Here is a 23,048-nt window from a genome sequence, read left to right on the forward strand (position 1 = left end):
GGGGGTGGGAGGGTCAAAAAGGACAAAAGAGAAAAAAGAAAACTGAAAAAATCACTACACTCAAATCATAAGAGTCATTGTGAGTGTGGCGATGTGGTGAAATGCTCGATACAGGAAGACAACGAAGGATTGAGGAAGTAGAGGGAGATCATTTATGAATATGAATAAGACCGAAATTGATCTCTCGTCTAACGGGTGACCCAAAGCCACTTCTGAGTATAGCCACACCCACCTGACACTGACATGTGCAGACTGTATAGTTTGATATGTGTACAGATTGATTTCTGAGGAGCCATATTTAGAAAAAGAGAAAGGAGCTACATTTAATTTTACACACCTGCATACAAGAGGGCAGGGATGGCCGGTAGGGCTGGTATATATTAAATGGCCCCTCCCCTTTTACTGCTCCCGACCAATGGGAATGAGAGTCCCACCCCCCACCTCTTCTATTCTACCACCCCTAACGTCGCCCCCTAGAGAAAGAAGAGCGAATCCCTCCATCCCTTCTGCCCTTTAATCCTCACAACCATTATAAAAATAGTTTGTTATTATGTCCTCCCTCTCTGTGGGTTAGGATGCTCTTCTTTAAAACAATGATGGTTGTTGTTCAGGCTTTCATCAGAGTCTGTGTATTGCACAAAAGCCCCAGAACGCTTTGCGTTCTCTCCAGCTCTCTACATGGCACTGATAATATCAATAATGATAATGATAATAATAGTAGGAGTGAATGAACGCTAGTATAATACAACTCTCTAGCAACCCCCCCCCCCCCCCCCCCCCCAGCTTTTAAAATAATACATTGCTGTTTGATCGGTCGGTGAGTCTCTATAAGTGTGTGGTGTGTGTGATACAGTCTATTTTCAGCACACAGAAACACATTTAACGGTCCAATGAGTCAGCTCCCCTGGGAGATCTAGCACTAACCAGTACAGTTTTATGGGTGATACTAAAAAATACCTTTCTTATTTTGGGCTTGCCTCTTTTCTTGTCAAAGATTTTCTGTTAAATATAAGAATTTCTTTGTGTGATTTTTTTATTCCTACTGTTTTTCGTTTGATTTTTTTCTTCAAAAAACGAATGCATGCATTTTAGTATATATTAGATATTTTGTTGGTGTTAGTTAGTGTAAGTATGTTCTTCTCCCAAATACAAGAGGTGTGTGTGTGTGAGTGGATGTTTTTTTTGTTGAGGCTTGATGACGTGTGGGGGTGTAGAGTATTAGAGGAAGTCTCATTTGACTAAGGAGCTCTTTAGGATTAGTGGTAATACAGAGTGCAAAAACAGCACACATTTACTATAATACAGGGAGGCCTGCTATTTTAGCTCACTACATTATTTATCAGTCTAAATCGCTAACCTACACTCAATCCCTGTTAATAAGGCAGGTGTGTGAGAGTATACGTGTGTGTGTGTTTGTGTGAGAGAGAAAGAGAGAGCGAGTATACGTGTGTGTTGATGTGTGTGTGTGTGCGGGTTCTCATTGCTCCATCAGGTGTAACATTGCTGGAGACTAACACCGAATACCTCTTAACATTTTGCTTCGGCTTAACATATTGCACATTGCATGTGGTGGGAAAGTGCCTGTAGTCTTAGAATGAATAGCAAAAATATCCACTAAGTCCCTTATACACTGGATGCTTATACACCTGGCTTTCAATGAAGAACATTATTACATGTGGCTAAATGGCACCCCCTACAGTTCATTATCATTATCACTATAGGACTAATATCAGTGGGAGTACTGGGATTACAGTGGTGTTGGTATGTCTCTCTTTCCTGATGCTGCTTCTGTAGTTGACTTGTTGGCTTGCTTCTCCACATCATGACGCTACAAAATGGAGGGGATGGGGGAGTGACAGCGGCGGAGGTTGGTTCCCGGGGGCTCGAAAGGGTTGGTGATGGGGGTGAGGCGCATAGGCGCTCCTGACATGCCCGAAATGTTATTGAGGCTGCGGGACTTCTCATAGCCTGTTGCTGTGGTGAGCGGGTTGTCATGGTTACAGGGTTACATTAGGTTAGAGGTCAAGGGGTTACCGTAGAGGTGACAGGGGTTATCAACAGTGGTGTTTTGGGAAAAGTAGTTTTAGGGTTCAAAACAGTTTAAAAGCAGGACATTTGGTGCAAAATAAATATGAAGTAAAATTGCATAAAAATTTGTTGTTCATTTCAATGTTTTAATGATTATTATGTTATTTGTTCATGTTTAAGGAGGACATGGATATAATTTGGATGACAAAGATGTGGTGTTAAAATATATAATGGGTTAGAAATAGCAAGGAATAACAATTGTTATGAATAAAAAGTTTAAAAAAAACAAAAACAATTAAAACCCAAATCATACCAAATCAAGTCAAATCAACAGTCAAACCGAAAATTCAAATCAGGTTTTAAGGCCAAAGAAAACAAACAGACAGACAAGGGACAGAGAGAAAGACAGACAGAGACAGACAGACGGGAGAGACAGGACAAAACAGGAAAATGAGTTATGAAAATATGTCATCAAAATCTTGCCACATCAATACAAAATGGTGCTTTAGTAGTGTAGTGTCAGCATACACAGTACAACACAGTAAAGTACAACACAGTAGAGTACAGTAGAACATAGTAGAGGGGAGAGTACTGATGGATAAAACAGCTGGTGTCAAGCTCCAGTGACTTTTAGCTCCCTCTGGTATACACAAAGAGAGGGAAGAACACTCATTTGTCTCTTAGAAAAAGGAGAGAGAGAGCGAGAGGGCAGACTCAGCATCCAGATGTTTTAGCCTCCAACACTGAATTCTAAACCTCCAGAAAGACAGACTTCAGACAGACAGGGGGACAGGGCAACAGTACATACAGTCAAAGCTCTATTCAGCACCTCCCCAGAATAACAACGTGACCAACTTGGACCTGGTGAAGTCGTCAGGATTTGGGAACAGAAACATAAGCAGAACATTTACTGTGTGTGTGTGTGTGTGTGTCTGAAGATTGTATGAAAACACTGGCAGCTTCACCGGGCCCAACAGAACCTGGCTGCCTCCCCCTTATTCACCCTTTACACCTACCTCTCAGAGCCCCCATCACAGTAGTAATGATCTCGGATCAATTTGACCTTTAGATCAAAGCAAATAAAATTAATAATATAATATTTGAATGTCCAGAGGTGAACTGATCAGAGATCAGCACTCCTACTCTGAGACGATTTGTGAATGCAGGCCCATACTTCCTCTCATGGTCCAAGCCTGCCTTCTTCCCTTCCTCCTCCTCCTTCCCAGCGATGTAGTAGAACGTAAACATAAAACACAGCTTCATGTTGTGGATAGCCTCTATGCACATATTATTACGCTAGATTAGTGTTTGAATTTGCATTACTCCCACCACCCCTTTAAGGGTGAGTCTAAATTCAACCACCTTTTAAGAGTGAGCCAAATTCTAACATCATCCCTTTAAGAGTGAGCCAAAGGTCACATTCCCCTGCTCAGACGTTGCATGCATCAACCAATGGTTGCGTGCCACATCATTGACGGTGCTGTCAGCAACATCTGAGCAGGGGAACATGACCAATATCTAACACCACCCCTTTAAGAGCAAGCCAAAATCTAACACCACCCATGTAAGAGATGACACTTTGTGTTGTCTGTATGTGTTGTGAAGTTACAATAGAGCAGCAATCTGGATATAAACCTCACCACACATGACCAAGAAGTAGAATCATCAGGTAATAGGTGGCATAACAGGATAGGTTTGATCATCCTCTGTTCTCTAAACTCAAAGCAGCCACATCTCATCCTAATGTGTCCTTTCTTTGTGCTGTTTTTGTTGTCATGAATTACTTTGTTCCATCGTTACTGATAATAGAGAATGTGTTCTTGGGCAGGAATGAATGAGGGCGAAAAGGCAGTCACAGCACATGTCATCAACCGTAAAATTGGGATCCAATTCAATCAATCACAGATAAAGACCACACCGTGGTTTACACTGTATACAAGGTCTCGCAGACATTGTCATTGGATATTTTGATTTAGTAAAACCACATCTACCCTTAAAATACAGCATCAACATTCTGTATGAAACCTGCAGCCCTGCTGAAATTAAACAGCATAGACCAGCATACATTTCAAGCTGGTCTATGCTGGTCCATACTGGTCAGTGCTGGTCAAGTTGGTCTTTATTTATTTATTTTTTTATTTCACCTTTATTTAACCAGGCAAGTCAGTTAAGAACAAATTCTTATTTTCAATGACGGCCTGGGAACAGTGGGTTAACTGCCTGTTCAGGGGCAGAACGACAGATTTGTACCTTGTCAGCTCGGGGGTTTGAACTCGCAACCTTCCGGTTACTAGTCCAACGCTCTAACCACTAGGCTACCCTGCCGCCCCTGGTCTGACCAGCATGGTCTAGCTGGTTATGCTGACAGACCAGCCTTTGTTGTGTTTCTGTTCTGTTTTCGCTGATGACCAGCCTTCATTGTGTTTTTGCTGGTGACCAGCCTTCATTGTGTTTTCGCTGATGACCAGCCTTCATTGTGTTTTTGCTGGTGACCAGCATAAGCTGAAGCAAAACCAGCATCAAGTCACATTATGCTGGCTTACAAAGTGATGTTTAATTCCTATTGGAATCCAACCAGAGCGGATTCCCACAGTCTGCATTCAGAATGACTGCCAGGGTTTAGAAGATGAGGGTTGTTCAAAACTGTGACTCAGTTGTCAAGTCAACACATCCGTCAGTGCTGCTGTGAACCGCATCACGAGAGACATCCCAAATGGGAGATGTATATATTTTTTTTAATTCAACGTTTGAGTTGCTTTGTGAATCACTAAATTAGCTTGATGTGATATTACTGCAATGCTGCTCATTGCATCCAAGTTGCTTCTTGACATAGGCGTAGAGCTGTCAGTCAAGGCGAGCTCATGAATATAAGCTCCCCACCCACTCATCCTGTCTTTAAAACTTCCTGGTAGTTAGCCATGAGAGAAAAGGTACTTTTCAGAATGACTGTTCAGGACCGTTGGGTGCCATGTAGAACCCTTTGATTTGTCTCTGTAGGGGAACCTTTTGATTTCCATTTAGAACACTCTCATGAAGAACCCTCTGGTTCCAGATAGAACCAATGACAGGTGCTACAGTTATACTTATAGGATACTACAGATGTGCCGGAAGTATCCTATAAGTAGAAGTTATCTGCTACAGAGTTGCAGTAAAAATACAGTGGGGCCATACTTGTTAACATAAGCAAGCATTTCAAGTTAAATGGGTTCTCACGTACAAAATGTGTTTCAGCCAATGAAAATTGTTTATTTACTTGCATGTGACGCAAAATTGTTCTGGTCCCATTAGATAACCTAGCACATATACTAACCTCAACGAATCGTACTGATTATGTCCTGGCACAACTTCTTCATCAACCTATAAAAGATCTTAGACTTTATATCGACCAACCAATGTCATTTCTTAAAATAGGTCAACCCTAGACACTAGAGGGATATTTTAAACCTACAAATTCGAGATGTACTACTGTAGCAAAATGTTGTGTGCCAATATTGCACTGATGCATCCTTGATTAGGCTACTAGCTACTACTAACGTAAGACACCATTTTCACGTTATTGCATACATGACAAAACCCCGCGTTTTTGTTTACCAGTTTCACACGCATCTATGTGCTTTTATGGGGGAAATATAAATGGGGTCCTTACAACAACAAAAACCTGTTGACTGCCGGTTCTTGATGCTCGATTCAAAACGCATGTGATGAAGTGGATGATTCTAATCACGCACAGCCTATAAAACATTGTAGCCCTACATTTAGGTGTACACGTCCATGTAATATAGCCTACGCAATATCATTATTAGACAATAGCAGTGTGTTTGTGTGCAAGGCTGAAGAAGGTAGCTCCTTCTTAAATTCATTCATAATCTTAATAATCTTAATCTTGGCTGTACGTACGTCCCTTTTCAACACAATAGCAGTGCTTGACTTGGGCAGGAGCTCACCAGAACTGAGTACTTGCACCTCAAATGTTCTCATGCTTGAGTTCCTGCACCCCTTATCAAATATTAGCTCAAAAGTATTGTACAGTTCCTGCACTTAAATATATACAGTACCGGCACCTATTTTAGTCCAAGTCAAGCACTAACACTAACACAATACATGTAAATCAACATCAACATGTGACAATTACGTGAACTAGTCACTTTACACAGAGAGCAATTTGACCAGTCAGTCAAATACATGTGATAGTTGCTTTGACGATCAGATCTGTTGGACTTAGTTATGTTAAGGACACTTCCATCCATGAACAAGTGTTGGAACGCGTCCAACTACTTTGACGATTTTAATTGGCTGACGCAACTGTGCCAGGGTATAATCAGTACCACCTGTTTAAGTTAACTTAGAGTTAATTTGTACCATATTATCTGATGGGACCAGCTACAATTTAGTGTTTGATCACATGCAAGTAAATCAACGCTTTTCATTGGCTGACACGCATTTTGTGCATGAGAACCCATTTCACTTTAAACGCTTGCTTTTTTACAGTTGAATTAAGGTGTTATTGTTGAAGTGGATGATTCTAATCACGCACAGCCTATTAATTTGTACCATATTATCTGATGGGACCAGCTACAATTTAGTGTTTGATCACATGCAAGTAAATCAACGCTTTTCATTGGCTGACACGCATTTTGTGCATGAGAACCCATTTCACTTTAAACGCTTGCTTTTTTACAGTTGAATTAAGGTGTTATTGTTGAAGTGGATGATTCTAATCACGCACAGCCTATAAAACATTGTAGCCCTACATTTAGGTGTACACGTCCATGTAATATAGCCTACGCAATATCATTATTAGACAATAGCAGTGTGTTTGTGTGCAATGCTGAAGAAGGTAGCTCCTTCTTAAATTCATTCATAATCTTAATAATCTTAATCTTGGCTGTACGTCCCTTTTCAACACAATAGCAGTGCTTGACTTGGGCAGGAGCTCACCAGAACTGAGTACTTGCACCTCAAATGTTCTCATGCTTGAGTTCCTGCACCAGCTACAATTTAGTGTTTGATCACATGCAAGTAAATCAACGCTTTTCATTGGCTGACACGCATTTTGTGCATGAGAACCCATTTCACTTTAAACGCTTGCTTTTTTACAGTTGAATTAAGGTGTTATTGTTGAAGTGGATGATTCTAATCACGCACAGCCTATTAATTTGTACCATATTATCTGATGGGACCAGCTACAATTTAGTGTTTGATCACATGCAAGTAAATCAACGCTTTTCATTGGCTGACACGCATTTTGTGCATGAGAACCCATTTCACTTTAAACGCTTGCTTTTTTACAGTTGAATTAAGGTGTTATTGTTGAAGTGGATGATTCTAATCACGCACAGCCTATAAAACATTGTAGCCCTACATTTAGGTGTACACGTCCATGTAATATAGCCTACGCAATATCATTATTAGACAATAGCAGTGTGTTTGTGTGCAATGCTGAAGAAGGTAGCTCCTTCTTAAATTCATTCATAATCTTAATAATCTTAATCTTGGCTGTACGTCCCTTTTCAACACAATAGCAGTGCTTGACTTGGGCAGGAGCTCACCAGAACTGAGTACTTGCACCTCAAATGTTCTCATGCTTGAGTTCCTGCACCCCTTATCAAATATTAGCTCAAAAGTATTGTACAGTTCCTGCACTTAAATATATACAGTACCGGCACCTATTTTAGTCCAAGTCAAGCACTAACACTAACACAATACATGTAAATCAACATCAACATGTGACAATTACGTGAACTAGTCACTTTACACAGAGAGCAATTTGACCAGTCAGTCAAATACATGTGATAGTTGCTTTGACGATCAGATCTGTTGGACTTAGTTATGTTAAGGACACTTCCATCCATGAACAAGTGTTGGAACGCGTCCAACTACTTTGACGATTTTAATTGGCTGACGCAACTGTGCCAGGGTATAATCAGTACCACCTGTTTAAGTTAACTTAGAGTTAATTTGTACCATATTATCTGATGGGACCAGCTACAATTTAGTGTTTGATCACATGCAAGTAAATCAACGCTTTTCATTGGCTGACACGCATTTTGTGCATGAGAACCCATTTCACTTTAAACGCTTGCTTTTTTACAGTTGAATTAAGGTGTTATTGTTGTAAAATTACCTCACTGCACTTTGAAATGTAGGTGGGGGCAATGTGCTGGTGAGGCTCATTAGCATATTTGGAGGCATGGTCTAAAATATGTTGTATTTGTACCAATTGTTTGTGGAAGTATTGCACCAGTTGAAGTGTTTTATCGTTATGTTGATGAAGGTTGAGGTAGAACTATCGTACAGCCGCGATCACTGCTCAATGAGTGCAGTCCATAGACATTGAAAACCGGTGCAATCATCTAGGTGTAGTGTGTGGTGTCTGGAAGTTGGAAAAGGTGGCGAGTAGTGCAGACGAAATGGAGAAAAAGCGGGTGAAGCAACAGCTGTGCTAGAATGCGAACAATATGGGTGTCAGTTCTGATGGTATGGAGCGGGAGGATGAGGGTTAAGGACTGAAATGGTCTGTAGTGGAAAGACATAGGAAGAAGAGAGATCCTGATACTGAAAGCAGTGGAGCGTTTAGTTAAGAAAGCATAAAGAGCGCCAAGGTAGGTAGGAAGCAAAAGTAATAATGTGTCGGAGTGGAAAGCAGTTACAGGGTTTTATGAGACAACAGGGCCTCATTTACACCCTGACTAACTAATGCCGTAGAAAAAGAGGTAGGTCAAATTAGCTCGGTTCATTGGAAATGGTCAGTTGAAGTCAGAAGTTTACAGACACCTTAGCCAAAGACATTTAAACTCAGTTTCACAATTCCTGACATTTAATCCTAGTAAAAATTCCCCGTCTTAGGTCAGTTAGGATCACCACTTTATTTTAAGAATGTGAAACATCAGAATAATAGTAGAGAGAATGATTTATTTCAGCTTTTACTTCTTTCATCACATTCGCAGTGGGTCAGACGTTTACATACACTCAATTAGTATTTGGTAGCATTGCTTTTAAATTGTTTAACTTGGGTCAAACATTTCAGGTAGCCTTCCACAAGCTTCCCACAATAAGTTGGGTGACTTTTGGTCCATTCCTCCTGAGAAAGCTGGTGTAACTGAGTCAGGTTTATAGGCCTCCTTGCTCACGCACGCTTTTTCAGTTTTGCCCACAAATTTTCTATGGGATTGAGGTCATGGGTTTGTGATTGCCACTCCAATACCTTGACTTTGTTGTCCTTAAGCCATTTTGCCACAACTTCGGAAGTATGCTTGGGGTCATTGTCCATTTGGAAGACCCATTTGCGACTAAGCTTTACATTTCTGACTGATGTCTTGAGATGTTGCTTCAATGTATCCACATAATTTTCCTACCTCATGCCATCTATTTTGTGAAGTGCACCAGTCCCTCCTGCAACCAAACACCCCCACAACATGATGCTGCCACCTCCGCGCTTCACAGTTGGGATAATGTTCTTCGGCTTGCAAGCATCCCCCTTTTTCCTCTAAACATAACGATGGTCATTATGGCCAAATAATTATATTTCTGTTTCATCAGACCAGAGGACATTTCTCCAAAAAGTACAATCTTTGTCTCCATGTACAGTTGCAAACCGCACTCTGGCTTTTTTAAATGGTGGTTTTGGAGCAGTGGCTTCTACCTTGTTGAGCAGCCTTTCAGGTTATGTCATTAAATAACTCATTTTACTGTGGATATAGATATTTTGTACCTGTTTCCTCCAGCATCTTCACAAGGTCCTTTGCTGTTGTTCTGGGATTGATTTGCACTTTTTGCACCAGAGTACGTTCATCTCTAGGAGACAGAACGCGTCTCCTTCCTGAGTGGTATGATGGCTGCGTGGTCCCATGGTGTTTATACTTGCGTACTATTGTTTGTACAGATGAACGTGATACCTTCAGGCATTTGTAAAGGATGAACCAGACTTGTGGAGGTCTACAATTTTTTTTCTGAGGTCTTGGCTGATTTCTTTTGATTTCCCATGATGTCAAGCAAAGAGGCACTGAGTTTGAAGGCAGGTCTTGAAATACATCCATAGGTACACCTCCAATTGACTCAAATTATGTTAATTAGCCTATCAGAAGCTTCTAAAGCCATGACATCATTTTCTGGAATTTTCCAAGCTGTTTAAAGGCACAGTCAACTTAGTGTATGTAAACTTCCCATCCACTGGAATTGTGATACAGTGAATTATAAGTGAAATAATCTGTCTGTAAACAATTGTTTGGAAATTTACTTGTGTCATGAACTAAGTAGATGTCCTAACCGACTTGCCAAAACTATAGTGTGTTAACAAGAAATGTGTGGAGTGGTTGAAAAATGAATTTTAATGATTCCAACCTAAGCGTATGTAAACTTCCGACTTCAACTGTAGATTGTTAATATTGTGTGGTAGCCAGGCTCAGCAAGAGAAGATTCTGAAAATGGAAAAGCTTAATGGGAAGAAGATTGAAAGCCATATCACTGGTGCTTATGTTAGATTGAGGGGAGTCAACACTGGGGTCCCAATATCTATGTCTATACAGTGCCTTGCGAAAGTATTCGGCCCCCTTGAACTTTGCGACCTTTTGCCACATTTCAGGCTTTAAACATAAAGATATAAAACTGTATTTTTTTGTGAAGAATCAACAACAAGTGGGACACAATCATGAAGTGGAACGACATTTATTGGATATTTCAAACTTTTTAACAAATCAAAAACTGAAAAATTGGGCGTGCAAAATTATTCAGCCCCCTTAAGTTTATACTTTGTAGCGCCACCTTTTGCTGCGATTACAGCTGTAAGTCGCCTGGGGTACGTCTCTATCAGTTTTGCACATCGAGAGACTGACATTTTTTCCCATTCCTCCTTGCAAAACAGCTCGAGCTCAGTGAGGTTGGATGGAGAGCATTTGTGAGCAGCAGTTTTCAGTTCTTTCCACAGATTCTCGATTGGATTCAGGTCTGGACTTTGACTTGGCCATTCTAACACCTGGATATGTTTATTTTTGAACCATTCCATTGTAGATTTTGCTTTATGTTTTGGATCATTGTCTTGTTGGAAGACAAATCTCCGTCCCAGTCTCAGGTCTTTTGCAGACTCCATCAGGTTTTCTTCCAGAATGGTCCTGTATTTGGCTCCATCCATCTTCCCATCAATTTTAACAATCTTCCCTGTCCCTGCTGAAGAAAAGCAGGCCCAAACCATGATGCTGCCACCACCATGTTTCACAGTGGGGATGGTGTGTTCAGCTGTGTTGCTTTTACGCCAAACATAACGTTTTGCATTGTTGCCAAAAAGTTCAATTTTGGTTTCATCTGACCAGAGCACCTTCTTCCACATGTTTGGTGTGTCTCCCAGGTGGCTTGTGGCAAACTTTAAACAACACTTTTTATGGATATCTTTAAGAAATGGCTTTCTTCTTGCCACTCTTCCATAAAGGCCAGCTTTGTGCAATATACGACTGATTGTTGTCCTATGGACAGAGTCTCCCACCTCAGCTGTAGATCTCTGCAGTTCATCCAGTGATCATGGGCCTCTTGGCTGCATCTCTGATCAGTCTTCTCCTTGTATGAGCTGAAAGTTTAGAGGGACGGCCAGGTCTTGGTAGATTTGCAGTGGTCTGATACTCCTTCCATTTCAATACTATCGCTTGCACAGTGCTCCTTGGGATGTTTAAAGCTTGGGAAATCTTTTTGTATCCAAATCCGGCTTTAAACTTCTTCACAACAGTATCTCGGACCTGCCTGGTGTGTTCCTTGTTCTTCATGATGCTCTCTGCGCTTTTAACGGACCTCTGAGACTATCACAGTGCAGGTGCATTTATACGGAGACTTGATTACACACAGGTGGATTGTATTTATCATCATTAGTCATTTAGGTCAACATTGGATCATTCAGAGATCCTCACTGAACTTCTGGAGAGAGTTTGCTGCACTGAAAGTAAAGGGGCTGAATAATTTTGCACGCCCAATTTTTCAGTTTTTGATTTGTTAAAAAAGTTTGAAATATCCAATAAATGTCGTTCCACTTCATGATTGTGTCCCACTTCTTGTTGATTCTTCACAAAAAAATACAGTTTTATATCTTTATGTTTGAAGCCTGAAATGTGGCAAAAGGTCGCAAAGTTCAAGGGGGCCGAATACTTTCGCAAGGCACTGTAGATGATATTAAAGAAAATGTGAAGGGAGGAAGAGTGATTGAGACCAAAGTGTTGATCAGTAGGAAAGAAGGTCAAAGAAGTGAAGCCTATCAGTGCTGCTAAGATTTTAGAAGGTCATGCCTGGGAAAGTAAAGATAGGATTCCTTCGTTTCAATGTCGTAGAATTTGTCCTGTCCCCATTGCGGTGTTTTAAAAGTCAAAGAATGGGACTGATAGCTGTTCAATGTAAAGGAAGGAAAAGATGTTCTAAGTGTGGAGGGAAACATGATTACTGTAAATGTGGGAGCAATGTGAAGGTTAAGTGTTGTAATTGTGTGGGGGAACATAGTGCAGCATTTGGTGGATGCCAGGTGCAGAGAGAGGCTAGAGAGGCTCAGAAATATAAAATGAGTCATGATGTATCGTATGCAGAGGCTGTGAAACAGATTGGTGGAGCTACAATGTGGAATGATGCCGCTTCCATGGCTGCTCAAGTATTAAGTGGACCTAATGTCGGGGGTGGTGTTTCTGCTGGTCCTGGCATGGTTTCAAGGCCTGTTCAGAAATCTTGCGCTCATGAATGTGCAGTGTCAAACGACACTTTGACATGGGAATAAAGTTGACATTATAGCTTTTATTGGTAAGGTTATCAGGTTGTGGAAAGTAGGTAATTGTGGAGACAGCAAAATAGATATTGGGGGTAACAGATGTTACTGTTGAAATGGTTGTCAGTGAAGGTAGTGAGCCCCCGGCAGTCATTCTGAATGCAAGTAAGTTACTGTGCATTTTACAATAACTTACTGACATCTGGTTGCCAGTTAAGGTGCCAGTAAGAAACTAGCAGTTACTGGCTATTAAGTTACTGTGAATTGTTACAATAACTTACTGACAACTGGTTGCCAATTAGGTAACGCAGAATTCAAAGCAATGTCAAGGCAACTCATTTCCATTAAGTTCCTGTGAAATGTTGTCATGTTACGTTTGATACCGAAGCTCCGAGGCATGCGTTGAAATAGCTAAGCAGCTAACTTCGAAGCCGTGTGCCAATGCGTGCATCACTTTATCAGTAGTACATCATCAATGACATCCGAGACTTAGTTTGAGTCCATGCTTTTTCAAACCGTGTGTTGCAAAATGCGAGAGCCCACTGATTTCGCAGCGGTTCCGGTGCTTTCTTCCGATTCCAAGACGCTTTCAAACATCGACCTCTACTGGACACTGTACTTACAAATATAGTAATATATAGTATTTTATATTATTTATATTATATAGTATTTTAATCTGACCAGTAGTTTAGCAGGTAGAGTAGGGAACTATGAAACAGTCAGGGACGTAAGGGTATGAGGTCAAATCCTGAAGGCACACTTTCTGCACTGTTGTTCAAATAATTTGTTTTATTTACTATAGTATAAGGTTCTATCTTCAGCATCCTAAATAACGCCATAGATTCAGATTATGAAAAATAGTCAACTTGAAGGCAAAAAAGGGAAGCATGATGACAGATACAAACCTGGTATTCCAACTGATTATAAGAGTTTTGATGAAAACAGTGGAGAAAAAAATACTTCCATCTGATAATCACATGCTGCTATTTATTGCTGACCAGCAGATGTCAATAATGTACATTGTGAACAGATAATGAAGCTCTGAGTAATGAACCGTTTTTCGGCACAATTTGGTGAATTCTGAATTTCTGAAGCCTTCAGAAAGCCTCGGTTTCCCATCACACCCCCTTAAACTGGTACAACACTTGAACTGGCGGTTGGCACAAACACATATATACATTCCCCCACCTACACTTCAAAGTGAAGTGATGATTGTACCTTATATTCAAAATATTGGATAGAAAAATGTACCCTAAAAGGAACCAACCAATACCATGTGAGTTCCTATGTGTACCTCTGAAGGTACCTTATGTGTACTTTTGACCTTTTTGTACTCCAGGGAACAAGACTGTACTCTAACTGTACCCTAATTTTGATATGTTCTTGGTAATAAAGATGCTCCTGGTGGAAAACCTCAAAGTATATATGCACACTTTACATCAAGCACGGCTATTTTTTCCATTGGTGTTGTCAGATAATCTGACAATTATTGACTTGGTTCTTGGCAACTTTTAGCAAAGTGCAGAAATGTATTCTTGCCTTTAATCTGTGGCCAATCTCTGTCATGCCCACAGACCTGGAGGTGTTAGCAGGACATTCAGGTCATTAACAACCAACAGGTTGTGAGTTCAAAGCCCAAGTGAGGTATAGACTCAAGTAACCAACATTCAGCAGCATACTGTCCTTTTACAGCAATAACACCTTACATTTGTCTGAAAAACTTCCGTAACCTGTTGTTTACCTTACTTTCACTGCAACCAGTAGCCTGTACTGTATCGTAAAATGACAGGACTTTTTAACAGTGCATTTTATGGTATAAACGGAAAACATGGTAGTGCTTCACAACCATCACAGCAGCAGAGAACCCTTCCTGATGTGCAAAAGTGTTACATCCCTGACAAAGAACCCCTGAATAACCTTTTTTTTTGTGTATGCTGGTCCAGCTGGTCTGCAAAACCACACCCATCACTATCATACTTACAAACATACTCTATTGCTGTCTGTTTCAATATCTATGTTTTTGCATGTACATTGATTGATTAATTAATCAATTCATTTATCTTATACTACACAAAGTAGTATACCACTAACTTATACTACATATTTTTCTCAACTAATCAAATCTGTTATTTGGACTTATTGCACCCGTTACTGAAATGGTTGTTCCAGTTTAGATGGTTTAGGTAGTCTCATTCATAAATTGTTCTAACCATGGCAGTCGTGCTGAATGCAGATTTTCAGTGAGTGAATGAATGAATGAAAGGTCCAATTATTGGATATCCCTAATCAGTCTGGATAGGAATAAGAAATCCCTTTTCAAGCCAGCATAATGTGACTTGATGCTGGTTTTGCAGGTGACCAGCTTATGTTGGTCATCAGTGTCAAAAACACAACGAAGGCTGTTCACTGGCGAAAACACAATGAAGACTGGTCACCAGAGAAAACGCAACGAAGGCTGGTCTATGCTGTTTTTCTTCAGCAGGTAGTGCGGTTTCTTTCAATATCTGTAGTTGATTAAATGTGGGCCATAGTCGCCAACAGCACGGGAGAGGTTGTAGGCTCCCATCCCTCTCCTCACACTGACACAAACTAACAAACAAAATGAGAGACAGAACATGGCTCATCAAACAAATCAAAATCTGAAACAAACAACTGAATTACTATCACAAATACCAGGTATTAATATCATTACTATACTTCCAGATGAGTTGGGCCTGTGTCTGGAATTTAGAACTTAGAATACAACACTGAGCACTGAGGGGTAGGTTTGGGGTTGGGGAGCACTGGGCTAACGTTGTCGCGGCCGGATGAGTTTGTTTTGACGCCAGGTTCTTACATTAATGCATTGCCTATAGGAGCCACTCAGTCATGGGCTGGTGCTGTGAACAAGAGGCATGCTGGGTAATACTGTCTGGGTAGTACGCTACGGCTATGCAACAGATCTGGGTCATCGTGTTCTTCACAACCTGACCACTCTTCTTTGGCAGAGCGGGTGTGATGAGAGAGTGTGTGTGTGTGTGTGTTCATGTGCATGTCTGTTAATGGTTTGTGTGCCTGTTTGAGGGTACAGGAATTTCCAGGATTCTGTATTAAAACTTGAGCATGTACTGAGCATGTACTGTTAATGTCTAAATTGATGATGTGTAAATATATGTGCATGTGTCTACTCTCTAAATACAATATATTTATGCATTACTGTTTTCATATATCTACACATGCATCTGACTAGCTTCACTTTAGGTGTAGGGTAGAGTACACACATCATTATTCAAAGGTACAGTGCATGGCTGTGTAGGATAACCTCCTGCGTTGGTCTCTCTATTCAAACTCTTTGTGTTTGAGACGTCGACCCTTGTAACAGCCCACATCAATCCCAGCAACTCTTAGCTGATTAGGAAGTAAGTGTGTGTGTGTGTGTGTGTGTGTGCGTGTGTGTGGTCTTAGGGTTCCACAAGCAGTAAGGGGTGGTTTGATTGAGATCGATATCTCCCAAACGGTTAGCCTATCGTGTCCTACAGTAATAACATGTTTGTTTTCAGGCTTTCAAGAAGCTTCACTTAGCTCAGCTCGCTGAGACCAGGACAGGACAGGACAGGACAGGACAGGGACCGGGACGAAGGCCCTGCTCAGGAGAGGTTGAGGTGGGAAAGAACAACGTAGTAACCATGAGTAACGGCTGGTAACCGTTGGACGGATTCCAGGCATACCTAGCGTAATGATTCATTTGTGCAATTGCAATGTCATGAAACCGGGCTGGGAGGTTTTCCTTGGTCAGGTCACAGGATATATAACTCTGAACTAGAGCCTTGGGTTTTTCTTGGTCGGATCAGGTGGTCTTGACAAAACTCCCGGCCCTATATAATGACTTAGAACTAGGCTATGTGTAAATACAATGGGTAGATAAGCGAATATGTGGTTGGTAGTGACAGTTTGATTGGCTAATGGCTATTGGCCATACTGTTTATCTAACGTTACCCAGATCACCTCCTTCACAGCATCCAACACACCATGCAACATGCACCTTACAACTAGGTGACAGAGAGAAAGAGACAGAGAGATAGAAGTACAAGCAAAAAATAGTTCATTAAATTATCACAAAAAATGTCAGACCATAAATATCAACAAAGAGAGCAAAATAATAATATAATAATTATAATAAATGAGCCAATAAACGGTACAAGTATGATCTCTTTTTGAATACTCTACTCACTTTTTTTATTGACTTTATCAGGAACTCATTGTTTGATTAGCACTCAGGAGAACTTAACTCTGTTTCATAGCTTCATTTTTGACACAAATGCATACTGTATTCTCACACACACACTCGAACGCACGCACGCACACAAAATGGCGCACGCCATAAAACAAGATGATTTAAAACTGGCCCGCTAGTATGTGATCTATATGCATTGCCAAAGATTTCTTGCTGTAAAACATGCATTGTGCATCACTATCAAAGATTATCAATGCTATTAAATCTCAGAGTATTAAAAAAATCAACTTGAATTCACTTTTAGATTTGTAAAAGCTAATGTATGTAATTCTACTCCATTCTTGCATTACATCCTTACATATATCAGGTTGAACACATTCACGCCACTCTACATGGCTTTACAGCAAAGCCTGGTTGTTTAATGCAGCAGAATGCAGCACTGTTCCTGCCAAAGCCGTGACATACCAGCTTGTTCCTCCTATACCGTTTTCACACTACCGAGCCAAACAGAGCCGAGTCCAACCAAGCTGTACTGCGCTGGCCTGGTTAGTGGTTACGCATCCACTACAGTTGCTGGAACTCTGCTGGAATGGACAATGTGAAAAGAGGTAATCTGAGCCAGCACAGCATGGTTTGGGTCAGCTTGATAGTGTGAAGATAGTGTTACAGAGGAGGAGGGCAGGAAGCTAGTCGGTTGTACGTACCTCAGGTCAAACTTTAGTTATGCTACGCAGGTGCAATGACTGGGGATGTCCTGGGGATGGGATGGAACGGAACATGGAAGTTAGTCTGAGAGGGGGAGGGGGGGGAGTGAGAGAGGAAAACAAGGGGACAAATATTTCCCCCAGCGCAAATCTACATGTAGATAAGGTTTACAATATCAGAGTTGTTATATACTTTGTTATGGCAGCCTTTTTGTATTATATCTAGTGTTTGGATCGTTGGTAGTGGATGTAAATAAATATGCATGCTCAGGTAGTTGATGTCAGGTACTGTATAGGCTATATACACCAGTATTGTGCAGTAAATACCTTTGTAGCAATAGAGTTCAATAATATGTGTGCTGTAGAATTACTGTAGTACAACTGTAGTATTAATGTAGTATTAGTGTAGTATCACTGTAATACAACTGTACTATCACTATAGTAGTATCACTGTAGTATCACTGTGGTACAATACCACTGTAGTATAGTATCACTGTGGTATTAGTGTAGTATCACTGTGGTAATATATCACTGTAGTATTACTGTGATATCACTGTAGTATCTATCACTGTATATTCACTGTGGCATTAAATAAAAGCAGCTTAAATACATGAATATACAGCAGAAGTCGGAAGATTACAAACACTTAGGTTGGAGTCATTCAATCTAAGTTTTAAACCACTCAACACATTTCTTGTTAACAAACTATAGTTTTGGCAAGTCGGTTAGGACATCTACTCTGTGCATGACACAAGTAATTTTTCCAACAATTATTTACAGACAGATTACTTCACTTAAAGTTCACTGTATCACAATTCCAGTGGGTCAGAAGTTAACATACACTAAATTGACTGTGCCTTTAAACAGCTTGAAAATTCCAGAAAATGATGTCAGGGCTTTAGAAGCTTCTGATAGGCTAATTGACATCATTTGAGTCAATTGGAGGTGTACCTATGGATGTATTTCAAGGACTACCTTCCAACTCAGTGCCTCTTTGCTTGACATCATTGGAAAATCAAAGGAAATCAGCCAAGACCTCAGAAAGAAATTGTAGACATTCACAAGTCCGGTTCATCCTTGAGAGCAATTTCCAAACACCTGAAGGTACCACGTTCATTTGTACAAACAATAGTACGCAAGTATAAACACAATGGGACCACGCAGCCATCATACCACTCAGGAAGGAGACGTGTTCTGTCTCCTAGAGATGAACGTATTTTGGTGCGAAAAGTTCAAATCAATCCCAGAACAACAGCAAAGGACCTTGTGAAGATGCTGAAGGAAACAGGTACAAAATATCTATATCCACAGTAAAACGAGTCCTATATCGACATAACCTGAAAGGCCGCTCAACAAGGAAGAACCCACTGCTCCAAAATTGCCATAAAAAAAAGCCAGAGTGCGGTTTGCAACTGCACATGGGGACAAAGAATGTACTTTTTGGAGAAATGTCCTCTGGTCTGATGAAACAGAAATAGAACTGTTTGGCCATAGTGACCATTTTTATGTTTGGAGGAAAAAGGGGGAGGCTTGCAAGCCGAAGAACACCATCCCAACCGTGAAGCACGGAGGTGGTAGCATCATGTTGTGGGGGTGTTTTGCTGCAGGAGGGACTGGTGCACTTCACAAAATAGATGGCATCATGAGGTAGGAAAATTATGTGGATATATTGAAGCAACATCTCAAGACATCAGTCAGGAAGTTAAAGCTTGGTCGCAAATGGGTCTTCCAAATGAACAATGACCCCAAGCATACTTCCAAAGTTGTGGCAAAATGGCTTAACAACAACAAAGTCAAGGTATTGGGAGTGGCCATCACAAAGCCCTGACCTCAATCCTATAGAACATTTTTGGGCAGAACTGAAAAAAGCCTGTGCGAGCACGCTTCTGACCCACTGGGAATGTGATGAAAGAAATCAAATCTGAAATAAATTATTATCTCTACTATTATTCTGACATTTCACATTCTTAAAATAAAGTGGTGATCATAACTGACCTAAGACAGGGAATTTTTACTAGGATTAAATGTCAGGAATTGTGAAAAACTGAGTTTAAATGTATTTGGTAAGTAAACTTCTGATTTCAACTGTACTATACATGGTTTTAAACTGCCGAAGTATAGTAAATTTAAATGTATAGATTTAATTTGCATAAATGTTTCTTATTACTTTCCCACTTTTTTAGTATTATATATAAATGATGATATATTTGCATTGGCTGATTATTGTTATGTCACATTACGAAACAACATGTAGATTTGTAATCACCTGGGGCAATATTTGAAACACATTTTTCACATTTATGGATGTATGACAGAAAACAACACAGTTGACACAGTAACCATACATACAGTAGAACATCTGTATGTATCAGACATAGCATGAAAAACTGAACCACGTTTTAACACACAAACACCATATCCCCAAAGAACATTGAGTTGATTCATAAGAAACCACACTGGGGCCTAGATGGCCAGCTCTCTGCTATGTCACATGGACACATATATGAACACACATGCTGAACACACATTACTTACGATGGGGAGAGGGGCGCTATAGATGAATGAATGAACCTACTATATCTCCTCCTGAAGAATCTAATCCTACTGTTATTTTCCTCATGCATGTTGCATGTACCTTGATAGTGGCCAATGACGGAGAGAAAAAGAGAGATGAGAGAGAGAGAGAATGGGGGCAGAAAAGAGAGAAAAAGAGAGAGCGAGAAAGAGGGAGGGATGGCAGAAAAGAGAGATTGAGGGAGAAAGAGAGAGAGGGGGGGGGGAGGGTGGAAGAGAGAGAGAGGGAAAAATAGTAAAACAGGACAGGACAGGACAGACAGAGGACAGACAAGACAGACAGAGAAATATTCCCTGATGTGAAAAGGGTTAGTTCACTATTATGGGAATATTCGACGTACTGACACTGCTACACTGAACATAGCCCTTAGATGTATGTTACACATATATGTTCTGTATATACACAGGATGACCAGAGTATATACAGTAGAAATTATTCCATGTTGGTGTCAATGACCGAGATATGACAATAAATAACACACACACACACACACACACACACACCCCAGGACTCACTGTCACATGCAGTATATCCCAGTCTATTTGTTGACATAATGCAGACTCTATGTCACTGTCACATGCGATCTGTTTACCGTCTCCCCCTGTCTGGTACAGGTAACTCACAATGGCTAGCCCCATGTCGTTGTATGCTAAGGAAGAGTGTTTTGAATACTGATGTTAACCTTTCTGGTTATAACCTTTTTCAGCAAGACAGATCTTCCAAAGCTGGGGGAGGGGCAATCTTTACCAAGGAACACCTTCAGTGCTCGATTGTCTCCACCAAGTCTGTCCCCAAACAATTCGATTTGCTTGTTTTAAGTATTAAACTTTCAAATAGCTCTTTGTTGACTGTTGCTGGGTGCTACCGTCCTCCATCAGCACCGGCCTGTACCCTAAACTCTCTCCTGGCCCCTTACACTTAGTCTGAATTTGTACTGCTAGGTGACCTAAACTGGGACATGCTTAAACCACCTGACCAAGTCCTAAAGCAATGGTACTCCCTAAATCTTTCTCAGATTATTACCAATCCCACAAAGTATGACTCCAAACACCCAGAAAAGGCTACTCGTCTTGATGTTATCCTCACAAATAATCCTGACAGGCATCAGTCTGGTGTTTTCTGTAATGACCTTAGTGATCACTGTTTTACAGCCTGTGTTCGCAATAGCTGCTCAGTGAAACGACCTGCTCTGATTTGTCATAGACGCTTGCTAAAAATCTTTAACGAGCAAGCCTTCCTTCACGAACTGGCCTCTGTAAAATGGTATAAAATGGTATAGAATCAGCTTGATCCCCCCAGGGGGATCGAAGACATTTGGACCTTCTTTTTTATATATTTTCAGTAGTATTGTTAACAAACACCCCCCATAAAGAAAATGAGAATTCAAAAAAGGATCAGCCCCTGGTTCGACAGTGATCTCGCAGAGTTACTCCACCTCAAGAATTGCATTTGGCTAAAGGCTCAGCCCACGCTTACTCAAGCTGACTGGCTCTCGTTCAGGCAAATGAGAAATAAGGCTATCCGGAAGGCCAAAGTTAGTTACTTTCAGGAGCAGTTCTCTCTCTGTGGGTCTAACCCCAATAAATTCTGGAAAACGGTTAAAGACCTAGAGAATAAACCCTCCTCTTCACAGCTGCCCATGTCCCTTAAAGTTGATGATGTGGTTGTTACTGACAAGAAGCACATGGCTGAGCTCTTTAATCACCACTTCATTAAGTCAGGATTCCTATTTGACTAATCGCCAAGTCTATCTCCAACCTTTTTAACCTCTCTCTCCTTTCTGGGGAGGTTCCCATTGCTTATTTAAAGGGGAGATCAAGCTGATCCTAACTGTTATAGGCCTATTTCTATTTTGCCCTGTTTATCAAAAGTGTTGGAAAAACTTGTCAATAATCAACTGACTGGTTTTCTTGCTGTCTATAGTATTCTCTCTGGTATGCAATCTGGTTTCCGCTCAGGTTATGGATCGGTCACTGCAACCTTAAAGGTCGTCAATGATGTCACCATTGCCCTTGATTCTAAACAATGTTGTGCTGCTATTTTTATTGACTTGGTCAAAGCTTTTGATGCGGTAGACCATTCCATTCATGTGGGCCGGCAAAGGAGTATTGGTGTCTCTGAGGAGTCTTTGGCCTGGTTTGCTAACTACCTCTGTGCAGTGTATAAAGTCAGAAAATCTACTGTCTCAGCCACTGCCTGTCATCAAGGGAGTACACCAAGGCTTGATCCTAGGCCTCACACTCTACTCAAATTTACATCAACAACATAGCTCCGGCAGTAGAAAGCTCTCTCATCCATTTATATGCAGATGATACTGTCTTATACTCAGCTGGCCCCTCCCTGGATTTTGTGTTAAAAACTCTACAACAAAGCTTTCTTAGTGTCCAACAAGCTTTCTCTACCCTTAACCTTGTTCTGAACACCTCCAAAAAAAAGGTCATGTGGTTTGGTAAGAAGAATGCACCACTCCCCACAGGTGTGATTACTACCTCTGAGGATTTAGAGCTTGAGGTAGTCACCTCATACAAGTACTTGGGAGTATGGCTAGACGGTACACAGTCCTTCTCTTAGCACATATCAAAGCTGCAGGCTAAAGTTAAATCTAGACTTTGTTTCCTCTATCGTAATCGCTCCTATTTCACCCCAGCTGCCAAACTAACCCTGATTCAGATGACCATCCTACCCATGCTAGATTACGGAGACGTAATTTATAGATCGGCAGGTAAGGATGTTCTCGAGCAGCTAGATGTTCTTTACCATTCGGCCATCAGATTTGCCACCAATGCTCCTTATAGGACACAT

The 23,048-nt window shown here is 40.8% G+C and overlaps 1 protein-coding gene across 2 annotated transcripts in view; it reads right to left on the minus strand.

Annotated features, from left to right (window-relative positions):
* LOC110521873 (voltage-gated potassium channel KCNC1) overlaps positions 1-23,048 on the minus strand; it is a 155,933-nt gene that overhangs the window by 8,948 nt on the left and 123,937 nt on the right. Inside the window, exon 4 of one of the 2 annotated variants that reach the window (XM_036968947.2) lies at positions 1,046-1,974. The exons of the other annotated variant lie outside the window; for it this stretch is intronic. Coding sequence (XP_036824842.2) covers positions 1,829-1,974 — 146 coding nt within the window. The 3' untranslated portion in view covers positions 1,046-1,828. Of the gene's footprint in view, positions 1-1,045; positions 1,975-23,048 lie in introns of those variants that run through there. 2 annotated transcript variants of the gene reach the window in all.

This window comes from Oncorhynchus mykiss, chromosome 4, assembly GCF_057628025.1.
Source record: "Oncorhynchus mykiss isolate SJ-2025 chromosome 4, ASM5762802v1, whole genome shotgun sequence".
In the NCBI taxonomy this organism is placed as follows: Eukaryota; Metazoa; Chordata; class Actinopteri; order Salmoniformes; family Salmonidae; genus Oncorhynchus; species Oncorhynchus mykiss.